Genomic DNA, 24,171 nt, shown 5'->3' on the forward strand with positions numbered 1-24,171 from the left:
TAGCAAATTCAGTGTTGGGGACCATAAAATCCTCACTTTGTCATACAAGATTGTTACTAGGAATTTTCAAGTTTGAAATTGATCACGGGAGCCAGAGGATGCTCCACCAAAAATGATTAGCAATTACACACAATCTGACATATATGAGTCTTAACAGACATTCAAGTAGGCTACAAAAATAACCTTTCAGCCAAAGAATGTGAGAGACATGACCATTGCAGATGCCTCTTCACTGTCCTGGGGGCAGTTTGCATAAACAGTACTTCATAAATATGCATATATTTCAGATTTGCTATTTCTAGAACGAATACAAGCTATGTATTAGAAAATATGAAGGGTTTTGATCAGTGCAGGAGCAGTTAATCCAACCTGGTTTCTTCTGAATATATTTTTCAGACTAATGTTTAGAACAATGGGACAATAAGCAACTCAACCAGTCAGAACTCAGCCATGCCCTGATGAGCGCTGGTCACACACACAGTGCCTACTATACAAGCCAGAACTAAACTGTGATGTTAGTTGACAGTTGTTGTGCATCACTATTAGCACAGACTAATTCAATGTAAGCTACCTACCTGTGCTTAGTGACATTTTAAACGTCTAGGGATATGACAAGGGCATAGATTTGAACCAGACTACGCAAAATATCAAAGCAGAAGACTTTGAAAGAGTCCTCCCTGCCTCATTATAAAATTTTTTCTGGGTCGTTTTTGTAGTCTGTGGATAGGGATATGGGGTGCAGGGTTAGAAAAAAAAATAGGGAAGAGATTGGCGCCATGAAAGTTTTATACGGTAACATCTATGTTTTAGAAAACTACCTCTGGAAGCTAGGCAGAGAAAGGATTGGAGAAAGAACTGACCAGAGAAGAGGAAAATACTTTGGAGGTCATTACAATAGATGGTTGAGAGAGAATAAAAGACTGCACTACAGCAATGAAAATGGGATTTAAAAGGAATAACATGAAGAGCTGTATATAGATCTTTTCTTTGGTTTTTGAGATCTCATTTTGAGCTTTTGCTGGTGTCCTCAGCACATGCTTAGTACCTAGCAGGTAATCAGGCGCTTGCCTGGACCACCCACTTGATAAGGTTGCCAGAACCACTGGAGACCACTGTAAGCTGGGTCTGCAGGGAAACTGTCACTTTAGAACTTTCCCTACAGAGAGACTAGTAGGGGATGGGAAAGCAAGTTAGTTAAGGTCCCTCCCAGCTCCTCCTTTGGGAGCAAGGCATTTCCTGATGAGGGTATATAGTGCCAGCCAGACTGGGAACTTCCTGGGGACCGCAGCAATCTTTGCATTTCCTGCCTTAGCCCAGTGCAGAGCACACACTAGCTTTCAACAATAAAAAATAATAATAATTTTGAAGTTACCACACTTTCCACTTAATCTATGAAATCACTTTATTTAAAAATTATTCCTAGCTATAGCAGTATATCTTAAGAAGTAAGTAAATTAACTGTAGGAAAATGGGAACATAAACCATACTAATCAAAACAAGCCTTGAAGGAACAAAACTGAAAATAGTATATGCAAATTAGATGAACCATTGGACTGAGAAATAACATAGTATGGAACGTGTAAACTGAAACCACCGTGGATTAATAATAAACTCTGTGAGGAGCAAAGATTTTTGTATGCTTACCTGTTATGCTGTAACCTCAGAGCCCAGAACAGTACCCAGCACATAGGAGACATTTAATGAACATTTGTTCAATGAACAAATGAACTGTCCTGGTTTAAAAGAAAGAAAGGAATATAATTAGCTTTTCTTCTATTAGAAGTTGATTTGAGTTTTTGTTTTGTTTTTTTTTTTTGGTTGTTGTTCCAATTCTAGAGCTAAAGAAAACATCTCTCATGCAACTATGTTTTTTTTTTAAATGTAGAACACTGACGAATAGTGATATTTTAATCGCATCAGGAACAGAGAACAGAATGCAAACTGTTCTTTCTCTCATGACATAAGCCACGATTCTCTTGCCCTGTGGTTCTGCAATGCTAGAGAAGCTTGAGATAGAAAATCATGTGTAGATACCTGACATTTGGTTCTCTCCAGGGAAATAAACTTATTTAGTTAGTTTAATATTCCTTGGTGAACTATTACCGATTGGCTGTTTCACACAGATGTTTTTCTCTAGCTCTATGGGTATTTTCAGTGATGTGAAGAAAAATAAAATATTAAAGGAGAAAACAACACATTTGAATAATGGGAGAATTTTCAAGTAGCATATTCCTGCAACCATCAAATATTATCTACGGCAACATACTTTTTCAGGTAGGAATTCATTCTGTTCATCATGCAGCATGTCCTCAAGTATTCAATCTTTCCTTAAACTAGCCCAGATAGAGTCTATTTCATTATTGAAGATTTTCATTCATTTTTTCATTTATTTAACAGATTAAAATTAAGTATCTACTAAGTGCCAATGTTTCAGCTACACCCTTAGGGAGCTCATAGCCTCCTACAGTTCCCTACAAGAGATTTCATGAATTAAAATGCCCTTGTGTTTGGGGACTAGTTAAAGAATGTGAAGGGAAAGAAACATCTTTGAAGTGTTATTAATGTACCAGGCACATTTAGAGGGGCATCTCTAACCATCCTCTTTAAATAGCATCCACCCCATGCCTGCTTACTTTTTTTCATCCTGCTTTTCTTTTCTTCATCTACTAATCCCCACTTGACATTGTTCACTGCTCTATGCCCAGCTCTGAGAAGTAGCTGGCATAGAGCGGGTTTTTCTGTAGTTGTTGCATGAATGAACTTGAACGGAAGCAACTCTTATTTTACAAATGAGACCAAGACTAATGACTTAAATGATTTGCTTACAATTGTGCAACCCTTAAATCACAAATTAGGGGTTTAAACCTTAGTGTGAAGGCAAAGCTCATGGTTCCTTCCATAATTGTGTCTCTAAATGCATATTTCTTTACTGAGATATGAATCTGTCTTCTTTTGTTAAAACGCCATTATGTGAAAGATGCGGAGTTACAGAGATCTTGCCTTCAAGAGCCTGGCAGTCTAGTTAGGAAGGAAAGAAATACGTGGGGATCCAACTAAAAGTCGGGCAGTGTCTGTGCTGGAAAAGGACCGCAGAGACAGTAGGGAGGAGGGCGCGCTAGCCTGGGACTGGGTCCTGGAGAGCATTTTAACTCGGCTGGCGTCTGTTGTCCCTGGAATATGAGGAAGTAGGATAAGTAGATTCCTTCAGAGTAGTCAGCTTTCCTACAAGCCCTTTCTCTGAGTCCCTGTTCCCATTTAGATACCGGAGAAAAGTGGATTCTCCCCTCTTTTTGAGAGGGAAGATAGAAAAAAAGCTCACTTTGAAGGGAGTTTGAAGAGTTTGTGGTCTAAGAAATAAAGAGGGGGAGAAAACCAATTGTAGGAACTGAGGTGGTTTTACCTGGAAAAGAGAAAAGGACGGGAGTGGAGAGCGGGGTGAGGACCTAACTTCAGAAAACCTCTTCATGGGAAAATCGGAAGTTCGTTGAAAGTCCTGACACTTACTTGGTAAACATCTGAAGCGACCTGAACTTGAAGGCCTCACTGTTGCCCTTCTCCGGTGGAGAGGGTTTAGATTTATTCTCCTGGGCACCAAACAGTGGAACCTAAAAAGCTCTGCCGGAAACTCGTTTCTACTCCACACTAAGAAACGCCTTTAAAACGAGCGGCACGGAGCTGACCCAGGAGGAAAGTAGTCCCGCCGTCAGGTCGCTCCCGGGCCGCGCCTGGCGACCGACTCAGCCCCCGTCCCGGGTCGCCGGCTGGGGGCGGAGGCCGGGAGCCCAGGGGGCGCACGACAGACTCCGGCTGCGCATCCGGGGCTCCCCTGGGGGCTGCGCGGGGCGGCGCAGGCGTCCCGGGAGCTCGGTCCCTGGCTCCGGCTGGGTTGCGGCCGGGGGACCAGGGCGCAGCGTGCTCGCCGCCGTCGGGCGCCTCCTGCGCCTCCGCCCGGGGCGCGTCCCCCGCTGCGCCCCGGGAGCGACCCCAGAAGCCGCGCGGCGGCCCGTCACGTCTCTCCGGCCCCCCGGTCACCCCCAGTGCTCCGGCGGCGGGGCCCTCGGCGGCTCGGAGCCCCCGGGCTCCTGTGAGCAGGGACTGGGAACGGCCTGGGAGGGAGGGGTCCGCGGAGGGGCGGGCGAGGAGCCGGGGCTGGGGGACGGAGGCGTAAGCGTGCCCTGGTCTCTGTGCCGTCGGTCTCTCGGTGCCTCCGTACATCCCTGTCGCTTTCGCAGCAGAGAAGGCCCATAGGGTCCCCGCCGAGCGCAAGCCGTCGCAATTCGACAGGAAAATCCTGCTGTGGACCGGGCGTTTCACAACGATGGAGGAGACCCCGCCTCGGATTCCGTAAGTGTGGCCTGTGCCCGGCCCGGGTTGCGTGCGCCCGGCAGGGTCGGCGCCGGGCCTGGGGGGCTCGGGGTCCATCCACTTCCGGACCTCCGCGCACCCTGGAGCGGAGGCGGCCGCGGAGCCACACAGGTCTTCACAGTAGTACCTACCTCCTTAATGAATTTACCCACGCCCCCCGAGTGCGGTTAAATGCCAAGCTCCATGATTGGGCTGTGGGAGCTAAGCTAAGCTTACAGAGAGGTTCTTGAAGTCGGGTGAAAATCCAGTTCAGTGGGCACTTCCACCGTCGCTCAGCTACCCGCCCCCAGCGAGCTCCGGGCCATGACACAGTGGAGTATACTTAGACCCAACAGAAGGCACCGTCCTTGCGTGCACCCGGGTGGCTGAGAGGGAGAGGGGCTCTGGCCTGGGAGGGGAGGCGGGGGGAGGGCGGCTCCCTGAAGCACCCAAGGAAGCATCATGGCTCGTGGGGTGGCTAGAGAGTCTCTGGGAAGAAGCCACATCCATGTGACCTCCTCTTCTGGGTGGGAGATGCCTGGTGTACGCGGTCCTGCAGCCCTCTGAGTACGGGTTTACTCGGGCTGGGACCCACGGCGCATCAGCGTCGCCGGCCTCTTCATCATCCCAAACCCAGGACAGAGATTCGCTTGATAAAACTTAAGCTGACAACTTCAACTCCAGGGTAAATGTAATATGTTAAGAAAAAAAAAAGTAAATGTAACCTGTAAGAACCATCTTTCTACAGCTTCAGTATACGCAAAGCCCAAAAATCTTCCCGGCACTTTACAAGGCAGTGGTTACAAGGGGAAGGAAGAAAGGAAAGGAAGGAAACTAAGGATAAAATCAATCTACTACTTTTTAAACTGATCTCAAAAAAAGGGGAGAGTAGAACTATAAAATCAAATAAGGATTTCATATGTTCAAATATTATATTTATATGATGTAATCAATGCCTATTAGAATGGATAATGGAAACTGGGCCTACATCTTGTTCTGTGCATATTGCCTACACTTCTATTGATTGTGAATTTATTAGTTACCAAAAGCATCTCAAATAAATGGAAAACAAAATATGGTGGGAAATGTTCATTCAATAATGAATTCTCAAACATTTTTATTCCTTTCTTATATCAAATTATTTAATGAGGAATGGACATGGAATTTGAAATAACATGGAATTTGAATTCTGTTTTCAGCATTTATTCAACCACGAAGATGTTTTTTAATATTATAAAGCAAATTTCATTTTCCTTGAGATTTATAGCCTCTAAACTAAAGACTTAGCCCAAAGAAGAAATTAGCCCCAGAAAAGCTTAAAAAGACCATCCTCAGTGTTTTTGGATTTTGAATTCTAGTGCTACACAACAGAGTAATCAAAAATTTAAAGAACCTGCATTATTGTAAATTAATGCTTGTCAAGAGAACCTAGATCCATTTTAGCATGGCTGTATATGTGAAGAGAACCACTTTACAGAAATAATTTAATTTCCCCAGAATCACAGTCAAAAGAAATATTATAGGGCTTCCCTGGTGGCACAGTGGTTAAGAATCTGCCTACCAATGCAGGGGACATGGGTTCGAACCCTGGTCTGAGAAGGTCCCACGTGCCACAGAGCAACTGGGCCCGTGCACCACAACTACTGAGCCTGTGCTCTAGAGCCCGTGAGCCACAACTACTGAGCCTGTGTGCCACAACTTCTGAATCCCGCGTGCCTGGAGCCCATGCTCCGCAATGAGAGAAGCCACCGCAATGAGAAGCCCACGCATCGCAGCAAAGAGTAGCCCTGGATCACCACAACTAGAGAAAGCGTGCATGCAGCAATGAAGACCCAACACAGCCAAAATAAAATAAAATAAAAAGAAATATTATAAACAGAAGAATTTAACTTTGAGCAAGGTGCCTAGGAAAAGTATTGTAGTTTGGGGTTGAAAACATGAAAGTATTTGAATATTTTATTATTTTCTATAATTTTTTAAAAGCATTGCTATTTAGGAGAGCTATGTCTCCTAAGCTAAGTGTTAGATTTACAATATAAACAGCTTTCACTTTTATGCTTTTAATGGACATATAATTAAGTGACCTATAATTTTTGGACCATACACTAATGATATTTAATAATGACTGTACTTTTTCTTTTCTTTTCAGTGTTAAACTAATTTACACTAATGATATTTAATAATGACTGTACTTTTTCTTTTCTTTTCAGTGTTAAACTAATTTGGTATAGCTGTTCAAAGCCAGATGGATGGGTAAAAAAGATCAGATCTTTCAGGTTCCATCTGGAACAAAAGTCAACAACAAGTATAATCTAATAATGTGCTAAAATTCACCTGTTTGCAACTACCTTAAAACTTACATTAATCTGCCTAAAATCTGAGGAAAGCAGGCTAGATATTGGTTTTCTGTGTTCTTTCAACTAGTGGAAAGTTAAAGAAAAAATTTTTCATTTTTAAGAAGAATTGCAAATTGTCTTCCTGGAATTCTTTTTTTATGTGACTACATTCTATTTAAACTTGACAAAGATAAAAAATACTGCTGAATACATTCTCAAAAGTCATTCTTTAATTATATGTATTTATAAACTGCCGCTTCATATTACTGCAAATTGTTAAAATTTATTTTATCGTAAAGGCCTACAGGCATGATTACTTTTGTAACACTACTTTGCTAAAATCTGGACAACTTGCATATAATTTTATTAATAAATAAGACTATGCAGTATTCAAGTAAGCATATAAAATTTCAGAATAATAATAAGAAAATGAAGGTGTGTTTGTCTTTTCTTCAACAAATTACTGTGATTTTGATCACTTCTTTTGAAAACTTCATGCAGAAGCCACGAAGGAAACACCCTTTCCCTAATAGACATTCTCACAAAATACATAATGTATAATAGCAGTATAATAAGAGTCATCCTCACAAAATGTATAATAGTCTCTTTAATGGCGTCAGGGTGGGAGGGGGCAAGAAGAGATTTGGAGGCTAGTGAAAAACCAAAATGATGAAAATAAGTTTTCAAAAACAACCTGTTCAAAACTGAAAACAAAGCCCACTTAATAACACAGGGGCCAAATGAACATGAGTCATAAACATACATAGGCATTAATTCTTACTTTTATCCAAGTCAGTGAAACAAAAATGATGGAGAGTCAGGTCATAATCTCTAGTAGTTATATTTTGAACAGTTAGAAACTAAATATACTGCATTGTCATTTCATAGTGGCTAACATTATTTAGGACCTGAATAAATACCTGTTAACTTGAAATCGGTAAGATAATGGGCTAGCATTTGGAAATCTTTCACATCTGCCATTTGCATTCGGGGACATTTTTGGAATATTTACATAAAAAATCATTGTTTATTATGCCAGTTGGAAAATAATATTGCTTTAATATAATTAACAGAATACACATCTTGGTTTAGGCCAGAAATGATAGATGCTGCAAGAAACAGAGCGCGAGTGAAAGCTTGTTACGTAATGATTGGACTCACAATCATCGCCTGCTTTGCAGTGATAGCGTCAGCCAAAAGGGTGAGTACCTCTGTAAAGTAAAGATAGACTTGTGAATTTTAAGAAGGATTATGAGCTTTGTTCTCCTTTGGGGGATTATTGCTGTTTTCTCAATGTAAGAACAATTTCATCTCAGACAGCTTGAGCCACCCGCATATATTTATCCTACTGGAAACAGCATTGTTCATGGAAATTTGAGTCAACAAATTAACTATACGGACAGGAGGGACAGAAGTTTGTTTCCATTTATAAGATAAGCAAAAATAAAAATAACAGTTTATAACATGATTAAAATCTGCACAGGAGGAACTTTGTTGTATGAAAGTTATCCAGACTACATCATTCCTTAAATCATGAACTCAGTTAGCTATTGCATAGAATCATGAAATACTTAGAAGTGCGAAAGTTGGAAATGATGACCACAGCGGGCTAGTTTGCCTGTATCCTGTGTATAAGCCCTTTCCTTGTCATCTCCAATATGTAGCTTCTAGAGGAGAATTAAGAGCTAATTACTGTCTGATTTTGCTTCTTGCTTCCTCAAATTCTTTCATCTGCTGATCACTTTTTACCATGAAGAGGAGCCCCACAAATATTGGGAGATATCTGATACATCTCTGTGAGTCATCTTCTCTCTACTCTTAATTTCTCCATCCCTAACAACTTTCCTCTATTTTGAGCTCTCCTCTGGACACACTCCAGTTTATCAGTGTCCCTGTTCATTGTGATACCTGCAACTGAGTCCCTTAGAGTGCGATTATAACTTCTTTGTTTTTGAACACTGCATTTTAGTAACACAGCCAGAGTTGGAAATAGATTTTGGCAGCCACATCACACAGAATAGTTTGCCTGGATCCATCTTCACTCTCTAGGTACATTTAGCCAATGACCATTATGCCTAGTCCTATGATCCTGCTCTTCTTTACTTCTCAGGTTTTCAAGAGTATTTGAGCCCAATAATTCACACAGGGACTGGGTCTTCTGAGCTTACTGATGTTATATACATGTCTACTCATTTCTGTTGGCTCGACAAAGAGCTTATGCTTTAAAATTATTCTCATCAAATGGAAAATTTCTTAAATGTTTGCTGGGCTGAACACTTAAACATAGAAATAAAGAAATGCAGTCATCTCTTGTTTGTAACCTATCCTAGATAAAATGACTGTCTACCCAGTTGGTGATTCTCTAGCTCCTAAATGATAGATTGGATTTTGATACTACCTGGACCCTCCGTGTTTCATACCATCTTCCCTTTGTTCCTTATGCTTCAGCCACACTAGTTCTTTTTTGTTTTTTAATGCATCAGACCCTTTATTCTCTCTAGGCTTTCCCTCCTTCTCTTGACTTTACTATAGCTGACTCATTCTCATTCTTCTCAGTGAGAGCTTCCGTGACCACCCCATCTGAAATGGCCTTGCTCAGGTGCTCACTATTTTATTATCTTTCCAACTGCTCATAAGTCGTTATATACCAGCAATCCTGTTGACTCCACTTAAGACTATATGCACAATTGGACCACTCCTCACCATCTCTCTTGATATCACCCTGGTCTGAGATAACCACCATCTGTTGCCTAGTTTATTGCAGTATCTTTTAAATGGTCTCACTCTGTCTCTCTTGCCTCTCTCGAATTCACCTTTCATTTTCAATAATTAATGCATGTACCCTAAATAAGATGGTGTCATATAGAGATGGAGAAACGGTTAGCAATTTGAGATGTATTTGGGGGTCAAAAGGATAGAATTTTGTGGGAAGAGGAGAGAAAAAGGAAGAATGACATCAAAAAGCCTGGATTTTTGCTGTGAGCACCTAGATGGATGGTACTGCCATTTGTTGAGATGTCTAAGGCTGGGGAAAGAACTGATAGGCATGACCGGCAAAATATGTCAAGTCCTCTATTTTGGATTAACTGAATGTGAGATGCATATTAGACTTCCATCAGTATCTATTTTTATTTTTTCTGCTAAGGACTTTGTATGTTCTTCAGTCTGAGGACCTATAGCTTTCCTCACTTCTGAAAAAGTCTGAGCTGTTATCACTTCAAATATGGCCTCTTACCCCATTCTGACTATTCTTCCCACAATGGAAACTACGAACCTACAGCCTGCGAAAAGGAGACCCCAAACACAGTAAGATAAGCAAAATGAGAAGACAGAGAAATACCCAGCACATGAAGGAGCAACGTAATAACCCACCAGAACAAACAAATGAACAGGAAATAGGCAGTCTACCTGAAAAATAATTCAGAATAATGATAGTAAAGATGATCCAAAATCTTGGAAATAAATGGAGAAAATACAAGAAACGTTTAACAAGGACCTAGAAGAACTAAAGAGCAAACAAACAATGATGAACAACATAATAAATGAAATTAAAAATTCTCTAGAGGGAATCAATAGCAGAATAACTGAGGCACAAGAACGGATAAGTGACCTGGAAGATAAAACGGTGGAAATAACTACCACAGAGCAGAAAAAAGAAAAAAGAATGAAAACAATTGAGGACAGTCTCAGAGACCTCTGGGACAACATTAAATGCACCAACACTCAAATTGTAGGCATCCCAGAAGAAGAAGAGAAAAAGAAAGGGACTGAGAAAATATTTGAAGAGATTATAGTCAAAAACTTCCCTAATATGGGAAAGGAAATAGTCAGTCAAGTCCAGGAAGCACAGAGAGTCCCATACAGGATAAATCCAAGGAGAAACATGGCAAGACACATATTAATCAAACTATCAAAAATTAAATACAAAGAAAAAATATTAAAAGCAGCAAGGGAAAAGCAACAGATAACATACAAGGGAATCCCCATAAGTTTAACAGCTGATCTTTCAGCAGAAACTGCAAGCCAGAAGGGAGTGGCAGGACATATTTAAAGTGATGAAAGGGGAAAACCTATAAGAAAGATTACTCTACCCAGCAAAGATTTCATTCAGATTCGATGGAGAAATTAAAACCTTTACAGACAAGCAAAAGCTAAGAGAATTCAGCACCACCAAACCAGCTTTACAACAAATGCTAAAGGAACTTCTCGAGGCAGGAAACACAAGAGAAAGAAAAGACCTACAATAACAAACCCAAAACAATTAAGAAAATGGTCATAGGAACACACATATCGATAACTACCTTAAATGTAAATGGATTAAATGCTCCAACCAAAAGACACAGACTGGCTAAATGGATACATAAACAAAACTCATATATATGCTGTCTGCAAGAGACCCACTTCAGACCTAGGGACACATACAGACTGAAAGTGAGGGTATGGAAGAAGATATTCCATGCAAATGGAAATCAAAAGAAAGCTGGAGTAGCAATTCTCATATCAGACAAAATAGACTTTAAAATAAAGACTATTACAAGAGACAAAGAAGGACACTACAGAATGATCAAGGGATCAATCCAAGAAGGAGATATAACAATTGTAAATATTTATGCACCCAACATAGGAGCACCTCAATACATAAGGCAAACAGCTATAAAAGGGGAAATTAACAGTAACACAATAATAATAGGGGACTTTAACCCCCCACTTTCATCAATGTACAGATCATCCAAAATGAAAATAAATAAGGAAACACAAGCTTTAAATGATACATTAAACAAGATGGACTTAATTGATATTTATAGGACATTCCATCCAAAAACAACAGAATACACTTTCTTCTCAAGTGCTCTTGGAACATTCTCCAAGATAGATCATATCTTGGGTCACAAATCAAGCCTTGGTAAATTTAAGAAAATTGAAATCGTATCAAGTACCTTTTCCGACCACAAGGCTATGAGACCAGATATCAATTACAGGAAAAAATCTGTAAGAAATACAAACACATGGAGGCTAAACAATATGCTATTAAATAACCAAGAGATGACTGACGAAATCAAAGAAGAAATCAAAAAATACCTAGAAACAAATGACAGTGAAAATACGACAACCCAAAACCTATGAGATGCAGCAAAAGCAGCTCTGAGAAGGAAGTTTATAGCAATGCAATCCTACCACAAGAAACAAGAAACATCTCAAACAACCTAACCTTACACTTAAAGCAATTAGAGAAAGAAGAACAAAAAAACCCCAAAGTTACCAGAAGGAAAGAAATCATAAAGATCAGATCAGAAATAAATAAAAAAGAAATGAAGGAAACAATAGCAAAGATCAATAAAACTAAAAGCTGGTTCTTTGAGAAGATAAACAAAATTGATAAACCATTAGCCAGACTCATCAAAAAAAAAAGGGAGAAGACTCAAATCAATAGAATTAGAAATGAAAAAGGAGAAGTAATAACTGACACTGCAGAGATACAAAGGATCATGAGAGATTACTACAAGCAACTACATGCCAATAAAATGGACAACCTGGAAGAAATGGACAAATTCTTAGAAAAGCACAACCTTCCAAGACTGAACCAGGAAGAAATAGAAAATATAAACAAACCAATCACAAGCACTGAAATTGAGACTGTGATTAAAAATCTTCCAACAAACCAAAGCCCAGGACCAGATGGCTTCACAGGCAAATTCTATCAAACATTTAGAGAAGAGCTAACACCTAGCCTTCTCAAACTCTTACAAAATATAGCAGAGGGAGGAACACTCCCAAACTCATTCTACGAGGCCACCATCACCCTAACACCAAAACCAGACAAAGATGTCACAAAAAAAGAGAACTGCAGGCCAATATCACTGATGAGCATAGTTGCAAAAATCCTTAACAAAATACTAGCAAACAGAATCCAATAATGCATTAAAAGGGTCATACACCATGGTCAAGTGGGGTTTATCCCAGGAATGCAGGGATTCTGCAATATACACAAATCAATCAGTGTGATACACCATAGTAACAAACTGAAGGAGAAAAACCATATGATCATCTCAATAGATGCAGAAAAAGCTTTTGACAAAATTCAACACCCATTTATGATAAAAACCCTCCAGAAAGTAGGCATAGAGGGAACTTTCCTCAACATAATAAAGGCCATATAAGACAAACCCACAGCCAACATCGTTCCCAATGGTGAAAAACTGAAACCATTTCCACTAAGATCAGGAACAAGACAAGGTTGCCCATTCTCACCTCTATTATTCAACATAGTTTTGGAATTTTTAGCCACAGCAATCAGAGAAGAAAGAGAAATAAAAGGAATCCAAATCGGAAAAGAAGAAATAAAACTGTCATTGTTTGCAGATGACATGATACTATACATAGAGAATCCTAAAGATGCTACCAGAAAACTACTAGAGCTAATCAATGAATTTGGTAAAGTAGCAGGATACAAAATTAATGCACAGAAATCTCTTGCATTCCTATACACTAATGATGAAAAATCTGAAAGAGAAATTAAGGTAACACTCCCATTTACCACTGCAACAAAAAGAATAAAATACCTAGGAATAAACCTACCTAAGGAGACAAAAGACCTGTATGCAGAAAACTAGAAAACACTGATGAAAGAAATTGGAGATGATACACACAGATGGAGAGATATACCATGTTCTTGGGTTGGAAGAATCAACATTGTGAAAATGACTATACTACCCAAAGCAACCTACAGATTCAATGCAATCCCTGTCAAACTACCAACGGCGTTTTTCACAGAAGTAGAACAAAAAATTTCACCATTTGTATGGAAACACAAAAGACCCCGAATAGCCAAAGCAATCTTGAGAAAGAAAAACGGAGCTGGAGGAATCATGGTCCCTGACTTCAGACTATACTACAAAAGCTACAGTAATCAAGACAGTATGATACTGGCACAAAAACAGTAAGATTATTCCAGAGATAAACCCATGCACCTATGGTCACCTTATCTTTGATAAAGGAGACAAAAATATACAATGGAGAAAAGACAGTCTCTTCAATAAGTGTTGCTGGAAAAACTGGACAGCTACATGTAAAAGAATGAAATTAGAACGCTGCCTAACACCATACACAAAAATAAACTCAAAATGGATTAAAGACCTAAATGTAGGGCCAGACACTATAAAACTCTTAGAGGAAAACATAGGCAGAACACTCTATGACATAAATCACAGCAAGATCCTTTTTGACCCACCTCCTAGAGAAATGGAAATAAAAACAAAAATAAACAAATGGGACCTAATGAAACTTAGAAGCTTTTGCACAGCAAAGGAAACCATAAACAAGATGAAAAGACAACCCTCAGAATGGGAGAAAATATTTGCAAACAAAGCAACTGACAAAGGATTAATCTCCAAAATTTACAAGCAGCTCATGCAGCTCAATATCAAAAAAACAAACAACCCAATCCAAAAATGGGCAGAAGACCTAAATAGACATTCCTCCAAAGAAGATATACAGATTGCCAACAAACACACGAAAGGATGCTCAACATCACTAATCATTAGAGAAATGCAAATCAAAACTACATTGAGGTATCACCTCACACTGGTCAGAATGGCCATCATTAAAAAATCTACAAACAATAAATGCTGGAAAGGGTGTGGAGAAAAGGGAACCCCCTTGCATGGTTGGCAGGAATGTAAATTGATACAGCCACTATGGAGAACAGTATGGAGGTTCCTTAAAAAACTAAAAATAGAACTACCATACGACCCAGCAATCCCACTACTGGGCATATACCCTGAGAAAACCATAATTCAAAAAGAGTCATGTACCACAATGTTCATTGCAGCTCTATATACAATAGCCAGGTCATGGAAGCAACCTAAGTGTTCATCAACAGATGAATGGATAAAGAAGATGTGGCACATATATACAATGGAATATTACTCAGCCATAAAAAGAAATGAAACTGAGTTATTTGTAGTGAGGTGGCTGGACCTAGAGACTGTCATACAGAGTAAAGTAAGTCAGAAAGAGAAAAACAAATACCGTATGCTAACACATATATATGGAATCTAAAATTTAAAAAAAAATGGTACTGATGAACCTAGTTGCAGGACAGAAATAGAGACGCAGATGTAGAGAATGGACTTGAGGACACGGGGAGGGGGAAGGGTAAGCTGGGACAAAGTGAGAGAGTGGCATGGACATATATACACTACCAAATGTAAAATAGATAGCTAGTGGGAAGCAGCCGCATAGCACAGGGAGATCAGCTCTGTGCTTTGTGTCCACCTAGGGGGTGGGATAGGGAGGGTGGGAGGGAGACGCAAGAGGGAGGAGATATGGGGATACATGTATGTATATATATAGCTGATTCACTTTGTTATACAGCAGCAACTAACACAACATTGTAAAGCAATTATACTCCAATAAAGATGTTAAAAAAAATGAACTCATAATACTCTAAAATATAGCCACTTATTAGTTGTATGATTGTGGGCGAGTCATTTATCCCCCTTGGTATCTCAGTATCCTGATGTGGAAAAAAAAAAAAGAATATATTTTGGAAGTTCTAATTCTGTCCTCCGTGTCTCTTAACTTCTCTTTTCTATTTTTTCACCTTTATCTCTGTGGTGCATTTAGATTATTTCCTCAGGTCTGTTTTCTAGCTAGCGTTCTTTCCTCCTGATCATAATGCTAATTATCTTTTCTTTTCACAGGTAAATTTTTCCCCAGATAAATGCCTAGTTTCCTTGCCAGTTCCTTGGGCTGGTGAGAGGAGTTTTAGTCATTTCACAGAAATACCTCAGCTCTGTGCCCAAGATCCAAATCCTGAACACGTCTGTTGGTGTAGATATTCCACTCCCAGCCCACAGCTGTTAAAGCCAATATTTTCCCCTAATGTCCCCGTTTGAATCCATTTCCTTCTATCCTGGCTTCAGTCCTTCTCATTCCCCAGCAATTCATGCCTTTTTCGTTCTTTCCATGTCTGGTACCTGAAGATTTCCCTTTCTTGAATTTGAGCTTTATTAAGTATTTGAAAATATATTTGTTTACTTTTTATCCAACAAATATGTCTATGTGTGCCAAGAGAGGGTGAGGGCAGATTTTTGATATCAGCTGTCCTGTTGACTGGAACTCTAGCAACTGAAGTAAATTTTTTTTTCTGTACCAAAGGATCATTTTTCTCAAATGCTATGTGTGATAGATGCTTTAAGTTACTTTTCTCCTTTTCATAGAGTCTTTCCTATGTTTCTCTATCTAAAACACAAATTCTTCCAGAGCGTCAAAATGCTTTGCTTTTTATTTGTTTGCTTGTTTCTGCAGGCTGCAGAACGACACGAATCTTTAACAAGTTGGAACCTGGCAAAGAAGGCAAAGTGGCGTGAAGAAGCTGCGTTGGCTGCACAGGGCAAGGCTAACTGATGGTCTAACTGACAAAGTGATCATCAGGACATCATCACTGTTATCAGCAACAATAAAAGATAGGTAAAAGAGACCATTTAACAAAATACTTGCCAAGGTTTTATTTTGGTAACAAGAACCACAAAGTCTTTTTTATTTCTACTTTTTAGTAAACTTTTGTGGAAGTATAACATACATTCAGAGAGTGCACAAAAGTGTATAAAACTTGATAGATTTTTTACATAGTGAACACACTTGTATAACCACTGCCCAGGTCGAGATGTAGAACAGCACCAAGAGCACCTCAGAAGCCTCCTTTCGGCCCTCTGTCAGTCATTACCCTCCACAGATAACCATTGTTGTGAGTTTTATCACCATAGATTATTTTTGCCTGTATTCAGACTTCATATAAATAGAATTACACAATATACACTTGTGAGTGTGAATTCTTATACTCAGCATTATATTGTGAGATTCATCCACAGATTGTAGCATGTGTTCGTTCATTTTTATTGTGTTATAGTATTCCATTGTATGAATGTGCCACAGTTTATCTGAATATTTGGTCCAGTTTTTGGCCACTAAAGATACTGCTAAAATGAGCATTCTGTGCATGTCATTAAAATATTGTTGAATTAAATCACTAAGGGCTCTTTAAAACCTAAACTAATTTTCAACCAAAGTTCTACTGTATTTGGTAATTGGTTAGTCCCTCTGGGTATTCTTTTCATAGTTTGCAACTAGATGAAACAGGTTTAAAAAGTCTTATAAACTGAGAAGTATGAATTTCAAAACCTATTTTAAAATGATAAAAGTACTAAAACAGTAATTGTAAAAGCAATTTAAAAAAGACAAAAACATTAGAGAAATAAAAATGGTATGAGTCAATGGTCTTCAAACTTGAGTAAGCCCTAAAACAGCTTTAAAAACTATATATCGGGCTTCCCTGGTGGCGCAGTGGTTGAGAATCTGCCTGCTAATGCAGAGGACACGGGTTCGAGCCCTGGTCTGGGAAGATCCCACATGCCACGGAGCGACTAGGCCCGTGAGCCACAATTGCTGAGCCTGCGCGTCTGGAGCCTGTGCTCCGCAACAAGAGAGGCCGCGATATAGTGAGAGGCCCACGCAGCGCGATGAAGAGTGGCCCCCACTTGCCGCAACTAGAGAAAGCCCTCGCACAGAAACGAAGACCCAACACAGCCATAAGTAAAATAAATAAATTAAAAAAAAAAAAAAAAACTATATATCTCCTCACACATTTTAATTTGGCATCTATAATTTTAAAATCATAAATGTAATTAGTTGAAATGATATAATTTCCATTTTATTGTGTATTAAATGTACTTTAAATATATTTTCCATCATAACCCTGAAGCTACCTAGTTAGCTCATTCAATTTATGGAGGATGTCCGCTTTGTAATTTTCAGGACAAAGCCAGTCCTCATTGTCAAACTAATAAGTCAAATCAAGCCTAGACTAACTTTCTGTTAGAAAAAGTCTCACTTTGATTTGAAAATGACAGTGATACCCATCCCTCTGACAATAATCTCACTTCTGAGTTCAATTCTAAGGTAGATAGAGAAGGCAGGAAGCATTGTTATGAGTCCACCCCCTGGATGAACCAAGGCATTGGCTGCTGTAGCATTTTGCACAGGGGCTGTCTTTGCCCTTGTGGGACTCCTCTTCAGGAGCTGTGTGTTCTGAATTACCCATCTGTCATGCAGAAGGTTTTTACACCACGGAGTAAAGCATGAATAAGAATCAAGAATGGAAGAGAAGTATTGATATTTTGGGGGGCACACAGTACAAAGTTGTTTATGAGAAGAGGTGAGAACCAGCAGACCACAGTCTATTCTCAGACAGGTCAATTTTAGGAAAGAGTATATATAAAGTTTAAAGATCTAGAAATCAATTTTCTTAAGAATACCTTACTCTGTATACTTCCTTGAAAGTCTTTGACACTCTGCTTGAAGATTCCTGGGATATTCTAAATATTATAGAAAACCTCAATGAAAATGTTTATAAGGATAGATGTGATGATTTCCCTTTCTGGTTAGATGGAAGACTAGATTTCCAGAGAAGTCATCCAGCATTGAACTAAAAATCCTGGTTAAAATATTTTTTAAAACATCTTTTAAAACACTTGACTGAACTGTTGGGAAAAGAAGGAAGATCCTTGCTATAGACAGTAAGAAAGTAAAAATCCAAAGAGTTAAGCCTGTCTTATGCTGCTGCTTGCCATGGGGGCATCTAGATATCCTAGGTGATGATATGCTAGGGAGAATAAACAAAAACATGAGGCTTGGTAAAGCTGAGAGGATGGACATCCACATGAAGCCAGAATCCCAGAAAGTTTATATTGTCAGAGGGTTGAACTGGGATTTGGTGGTAATGGTGGGGTGCCTGTATCAGTCAGAGTTCTGACTGATTTATATCTATATCTATATCTATCTATATCTATATCTGTATCTAAAGCCAGTACAAGAGTTTATCTATGTCTATATAAATAGATTTATCTATATATTTATCTATATATATATTTATTTATTTACGTTTTATTGATTTATTTAAAGCGATTGGCTTACATGACTGTGGGAGCTGGCAAATCAGAAATGTGTAGGGCAGGCCAGCAGTCTGGGAACCCTCTGGCAGGAGCTGAAACTATAGTCCAAAGGCAGAATTTTTGTCTTCCTCAGGAAACCTTGGTTTTGCTCTGCTGGTCTTTCAAATGATTGGATAAGGCCCACTCAGATTATCAAAGGTATCTACTTTTCTTAAAGTCAACTGACAAAGTATTAATCCCACCTACAGAATACCTTCACAGCAACATTTAGATTAGTGTTTAATTGGGTAACTGTGTACTATAGCCTAGTCAGACTGACACAAAAACCAACAGAGTGCAGGGTTGAGTAAGAAACTCACCTATTTATCATCTTTAGATTTAAATGAAAAGTAGAAAACAATCCTTGAAGAATTCCTAACCACAAGTTTGTTACCATGTGTATTTGGGGCCAGAATTTATGCCATCTGTGTTAGCTGCAGCCCCCAATAAATCTATACCAATTATTTGGTTAAAAGTATGAACAGCAGAATTTAGGTGATGGAAGTGCTCTGAAACTGGATTGTAGCAATGCACAACTGTGTGAATTTATGAAAACTCAAACTGTACACTTAAAATGGGTGGGTTTTATGATATATAAATTACACCACAATAAAGCTGCTTTAAAAAAAAGTGAGCTGAATAACATACCGTTTCCAAAGTTGTGAGAAGGAGGTACTCACATATGTTGCTGTTTGGAATGAAAGATAGTACAACCCTTATGGATGGAAATTTGACAATACCTAGCAAAATTGTATATGTATTTATTGAGCCAGAAATTTACAGTGATATTCATTGCCACACTATTTACAATGGCAAAAGACTGAAAACAATTTAAATGTCCATCAATGGGGGATTAATTGAATAAATGGCAGACAAAATAAACTTTAAGATGAATTACTATAGATAAAGAGGGTTACAAGATATTGGTAAAAGATTCAATTCATCAAAAGATATTCTCTTGGTACAATGGCATCCAATGGTGAGATTGGCCTGTCCACCCTCAACAGCAATCTGGCAAATTTAGGTGCTGAGAGCCCCTGTATGCTGGACTCCAAGGCTGGTTCTCTGCCCTTGGATATATTTTGTCCCCAACATCACCTTTGGTCACCCTGCTGTAGAAAGCCTCCACGAGCAGCTAGGTTTGGATATGCATATGATAGTGTCTCGGCTAGACCAGTGGATAAAGTGAATGGCTGTAGCAAGAACCAGTCAATATTTAATCTGGAGGTTACTGAGAATCCAGGGCTTTGATTAAAGACATGTGAGGACGGGGCTTCCCTGGTGGCGCAGTGGTTGAGAATCTGCCTGCCAATGCAGGGGACACGGGTTCGAGCCCTGGTCTGGGAAGATCCCACATGCCGCGGAGCAACTGGGCCCGTGAGCCACAACTACTGAGCCTGCGCGTCTGGAGCCTGTGCTCCGCAACAAGAGAGGCCGCGACAGTGAGAGGCCCGCGCACCGCGATGAAGAGTGCCCCCCGCTCGCCGCAACTAGAGAAAGCCCTCGCACAGAAACGAAGACCCAACACAGCCAAAAATAAATAATAAATAAAAATTAAAAAAAAAAAAAAAAAAAAAAAAATAAAGACATGTGAGGACGAGATGAAATTGACCTTGCCATCAAACTAAGCATGTGAGCATTTGGCACCATGGGCTAATCAGATAGAGAAAGCTTTGGTTATGACAGTGGAACCTGGGTTTGGAAGGCAGAAATCCATGGAAGATATGATGCCAAAGATTCACTGATTGACGGTGGAGTGGGTACTGACACTGTCCATAACTGTACAGAGTCAGGAGGTAACATTATTGTGTCTGGCAATGAGGAGTGAAGACGTATCTGTGACAACGCGTTTAAAAATGTTTGCTCAGTGTCTACTCAGAAACGTTCTCTTGATCAGTGAAACCTCAAAAGCCGAGTGTTTCTTCTCATGAAATCTTTTAACTGGAAAGCAAGAATGTTGACTATCAAATTATATTGGGATTGAGGCAATGCTGCTTTTCTGGGCAGTTATTCATTCCAGTGCCTAAAATCTATTTGTTCTGAGAGGTTAGAAATTGATGTATTTAACTACATTTTTAGAGATGGAATTTAAAGATTAGTGTGATGAATATTTTGCTTTTACTTGGTGACTTCATTTTTATGAAGTGTGAATATATGGCTTTATTATTAAGATTACTGAAAAGTATGTTTTAATGACTAAGGAAGGCATATTAGTTACTATTAGAAAATTATTTTTCCTGCTTTTCTAAAAAGACTTGTGTCTCACACATCTTCTAAAAGCAAAGGAAGTTGTTATGTTTTTCCTGTTTGGGGTCATTTGTGATTTGTCTATATGCTTGATAATGATTAGAATGGAATATATGAAAAGTTAAGCTTGGATCTAGCTGGGATAGATACCATATTTTTCTTACGTCTAAAACATCTATTTTTCACTTTCATCTTACAGTTGATGCATCAAAACTATTTTAAAATGTATGAAATACAGGGTATTTCAGGTGGTCTGTGGTCTATTCTAAAATGTGAGCATAGGTTTCACCTGTCAATTTTGCTGGTGGGATAGATTATTCAGTGATTTTTTTCCCCCTTTCTTGAACACATCTAACATCCTTGAGGACATTGTTGCCTTAGTTTACAAAGGAAAAAGTAGTCTCTCTTTGGAAGTAATATCCAGAATCCTGACTCTGCCTTTTCCAGCTGTTTGACCTTAGCAAATCACTCAACCTCTGAGCTTCTAATATTTCATTTATAAACTTAATGTAATTATAACAACTTTGCAGGGTTGTGTTGAGGATTAAAAGAGGTAACATTATATATGTAAAGCACCCAGCACTACTCCTAGAACTTAATAGATGCTCAATACAAAGTAGCTATTATATAAATTTATGTTTTGTAGGTACAGACTACTTCGATATAATTTCATTAAGTCTGTAAATCATTCTAATGAGTGTTGAGACAGGTATTTTTGACCCTATTTTAAAAATGAAGGAATTAAAATTCAGCAATAGGCTGATAACCTGGAAAGGATCCAGGGGACATAGGATTTCCGGTCTGTACTCCTTACAAAAGGGGCCTTGGAAGGTGGGTCAGGTAAAGCAAGATGCTTTTATCTAACATTTTCTTATTTCCAGTCTAACTTTATCATGTAGCAGGCCAGACAGCTGAGAATATTCTGGAACTATAGATTTTCACCCCAGGGATATGCATTTTATTATTCCATGAAAGACCAGGTAGGCTATTAATGACAGAGTTAATTCATAAACTAAAAGTTTTATGTGTTCTCCAAATTACACTTGGATAACAAATATGTATTTACCCCTTCATTCTTATAATTACTCTTGCTACATAATAAATATGGCAAGAAATAACAGAGCCAGTGTCTCTAAACTTCTCAAGGTTACTATGAATTTTGAGAAATAAGGTTTGAAAAATAAGAATGTTAGCACTTAAGTATCAATATATAATAGAGTCTGGTTTTTTTCCCTCTAACAGTATAAGATAAAATTTTGTCTCTTAATATTTGTTTTTATTTTGGCCTAGGAAAGGGTTGTGTCATGAACAAGTGGCATTTTACCCAAATCATACAACACAAGGAATATAAAAACAGCTGTAATTTTAAAATACTAGATTATAATATCAGACATGATGGAAAGATTTGAGTTTATTTGTCTGGACAACTTGGGCTTGACCAGCTTTTGTTTTCTTTTTCTTTAAAAATAAATGTACAGCGAAAGTACAATAGTGCTTGCTTCAACAGCATGTATACTAAATTGGAATGATATGGAGATTATGGCCCCTGCACAAGGATGATATGCAGATTCCTGAAGTGTTCCATATTTTTTCGTCACAAGGAAAAAACCAATTTTTTTCTTTTTTGGGGGATATCTATTTGAGATGATGGATATTAATTAAACTTACTGTGGTAATCATTTCACAATAATTGTAAGTCAAATAATTACACTGTACACCTTAAACTTAAAACCACAAGTGACTAACACTTGTTTGTGGGTGAAAAGTTAGTTACTCCTGTGGTTCAAGAAGGAAAGAAAAATACTTACCTTGCCTGTCTCATAAACAGCATAAAAGATTAATACATGAAGTATATGTTCTTATTCTGAAATTGTGGCTGCAGGGAGTAGGGGATTAAGAACAGGGCTTTTTTGTTGTTACGAATCCTGTTTTCCCTTAAGTTACGTCATTTTATTAACCAACCTATTCTCTTTCACTTATTTTTTTTAACATTAGTAAATCCTAGATCAAAGGTTTCATACTCTTCCATTCCATCTGCTGTCTGCCTCTTTGGATGGTGGCCATACTCTGGTGTACTGGTACAGAAGATTTCATCATGTAAAGCCATGCCTGACCTTTTGATCTGATCATATTTTTCATCTTGACATAACACTGCTATATCTTCAGCCTTCAGGAGGGAAGTCCGTTGTTCCCACCACAAACACTGAAAGGGAAAATATTTTCAATTAAGTTTCAACTAGTTCGTTTTATTTAAATTCACTTATCATGTAATCTGAAAATATCAGTTTTGTAATAACTATTGTTCTATTCTTTTAGCACATAAATGTACAGATTCTCATTTGAACCTGAAAAAATGATATAGCAATTCTAAATCTGTATGCACAAAATAACGTAGCATGTAAATACAGCCAGAACTCCAAGGAAAAAAATGAATGAATCCACTATCATCTTGGGAAATTTTAACATACCTCTCTTAGAAACTGACAAATTAAGCTGAATAGTAAAGATATAAATTATGTGAATCAATTAATAAAACAAATTCTTTTCTAGCATGCATGCAACATTTCACTAAAACTGAGCACATACTAGGTCATGAAGCACATTTCATCAACTTTTAAACTACATGTAATCACATCACAACTTAGAAATTAAGGGCATGTTTTTAAAGTTTGAAGATTTAAAGACACATTTCTAAATGACTCTTTGGTCAAAGAGTAAATCATAATGGGAGTTTTAAAATGCTTAGAGCTGAATGATAAGAAAAAGCTATATATTAAAGCTTGTGGAATGCAGCTGAAGTGGTACTTCAAAGTAAATTGTTAGCCTCACAAAACACTTTTCTTAGAAAAGAAAGGCTGAGTTGCTGAAACTCAGCCTCTGTTCACCGGTGCCGAATAGAAACGCGGAGACAGAGTTTTGGGTGAAGTAGAAATGAGTAGCTTTTATTGCTTTGCCAGGCAAAGGGGGCCACAACAGGCTAATGCCCTCAAGACTGTGTGTCCCCCCTGGAGGGGGTAGAGAGTTTTATAGTGTTCAAGGAGCAGGGTGTGATCAGCTTGTGGACATTCTTCTGATTGGTTGGTGGTGAGGTAATTGGGAGTCAGCATCATGACCCTTCTGGTTCCAACCGGTCTGGTCTGGAGTCTACATGCTTGTGGGCAGCGGACAGTTAACTTCTTCCACCTGGTGGGGGATTCAGTATCTGCAAAACAGCTCAAAGGACAGGGCTCAGAATATTATCTACAGCCCTTGGG

The 24,171-nt window shown here is 38.7% G+C and overlaps 1 protein-coding gene and 1 pseudogene across 1 annotated transcript; both read left to right on the top strand.

Annotated features, from left to right (window-relative positions):
• The first annotated feature begins 776 nt into the window (after positions 1-776).
• Positions 777-16,673, top strand: FAM162B (family with sequence similarity 162 member B). Its single transcript, XM_057527634.1, has 5 exons — positions 777-792; positions 3,614-4,084; positions 4,233-4,344; positions 7,773-7,881; positions 15,990-16,673. The coding sequence occupies exons 1-5, from the start codon at positions 777-779 to the stop codon at positions 16,086-16,088; spliced, it is 807 nt and encodes a 268-aa protein (XP_057383617.1). The 3' UTR covers positions 16,089-16,673.
• Positions 16,674-22,408: 5,735 nt separating this feature from the next.
• On the top strand, positions 22,409-22,508 carry LOC114238988 (U6 spliceosomal RNA; annotated as a pseudogene).
• Positions 22,509-24,171: the final 1,663 nt, after the last annotated feature.

This window comes from Balaenoptera acutorostrata, chromosome 14 (genome assembly GCF_949987535.1).
Source record: "Balaenoptera acutorostrata chromosome 14, mBalAcu1.1, whole genome shotgun sequence".
Lineage (NCBI taxonomy): Eukaryota > Metazoa > Chordata > Mammalia > Artiodactyla > Balaenopteridae > Balaenoptera > Balaenoptera acutorostrata.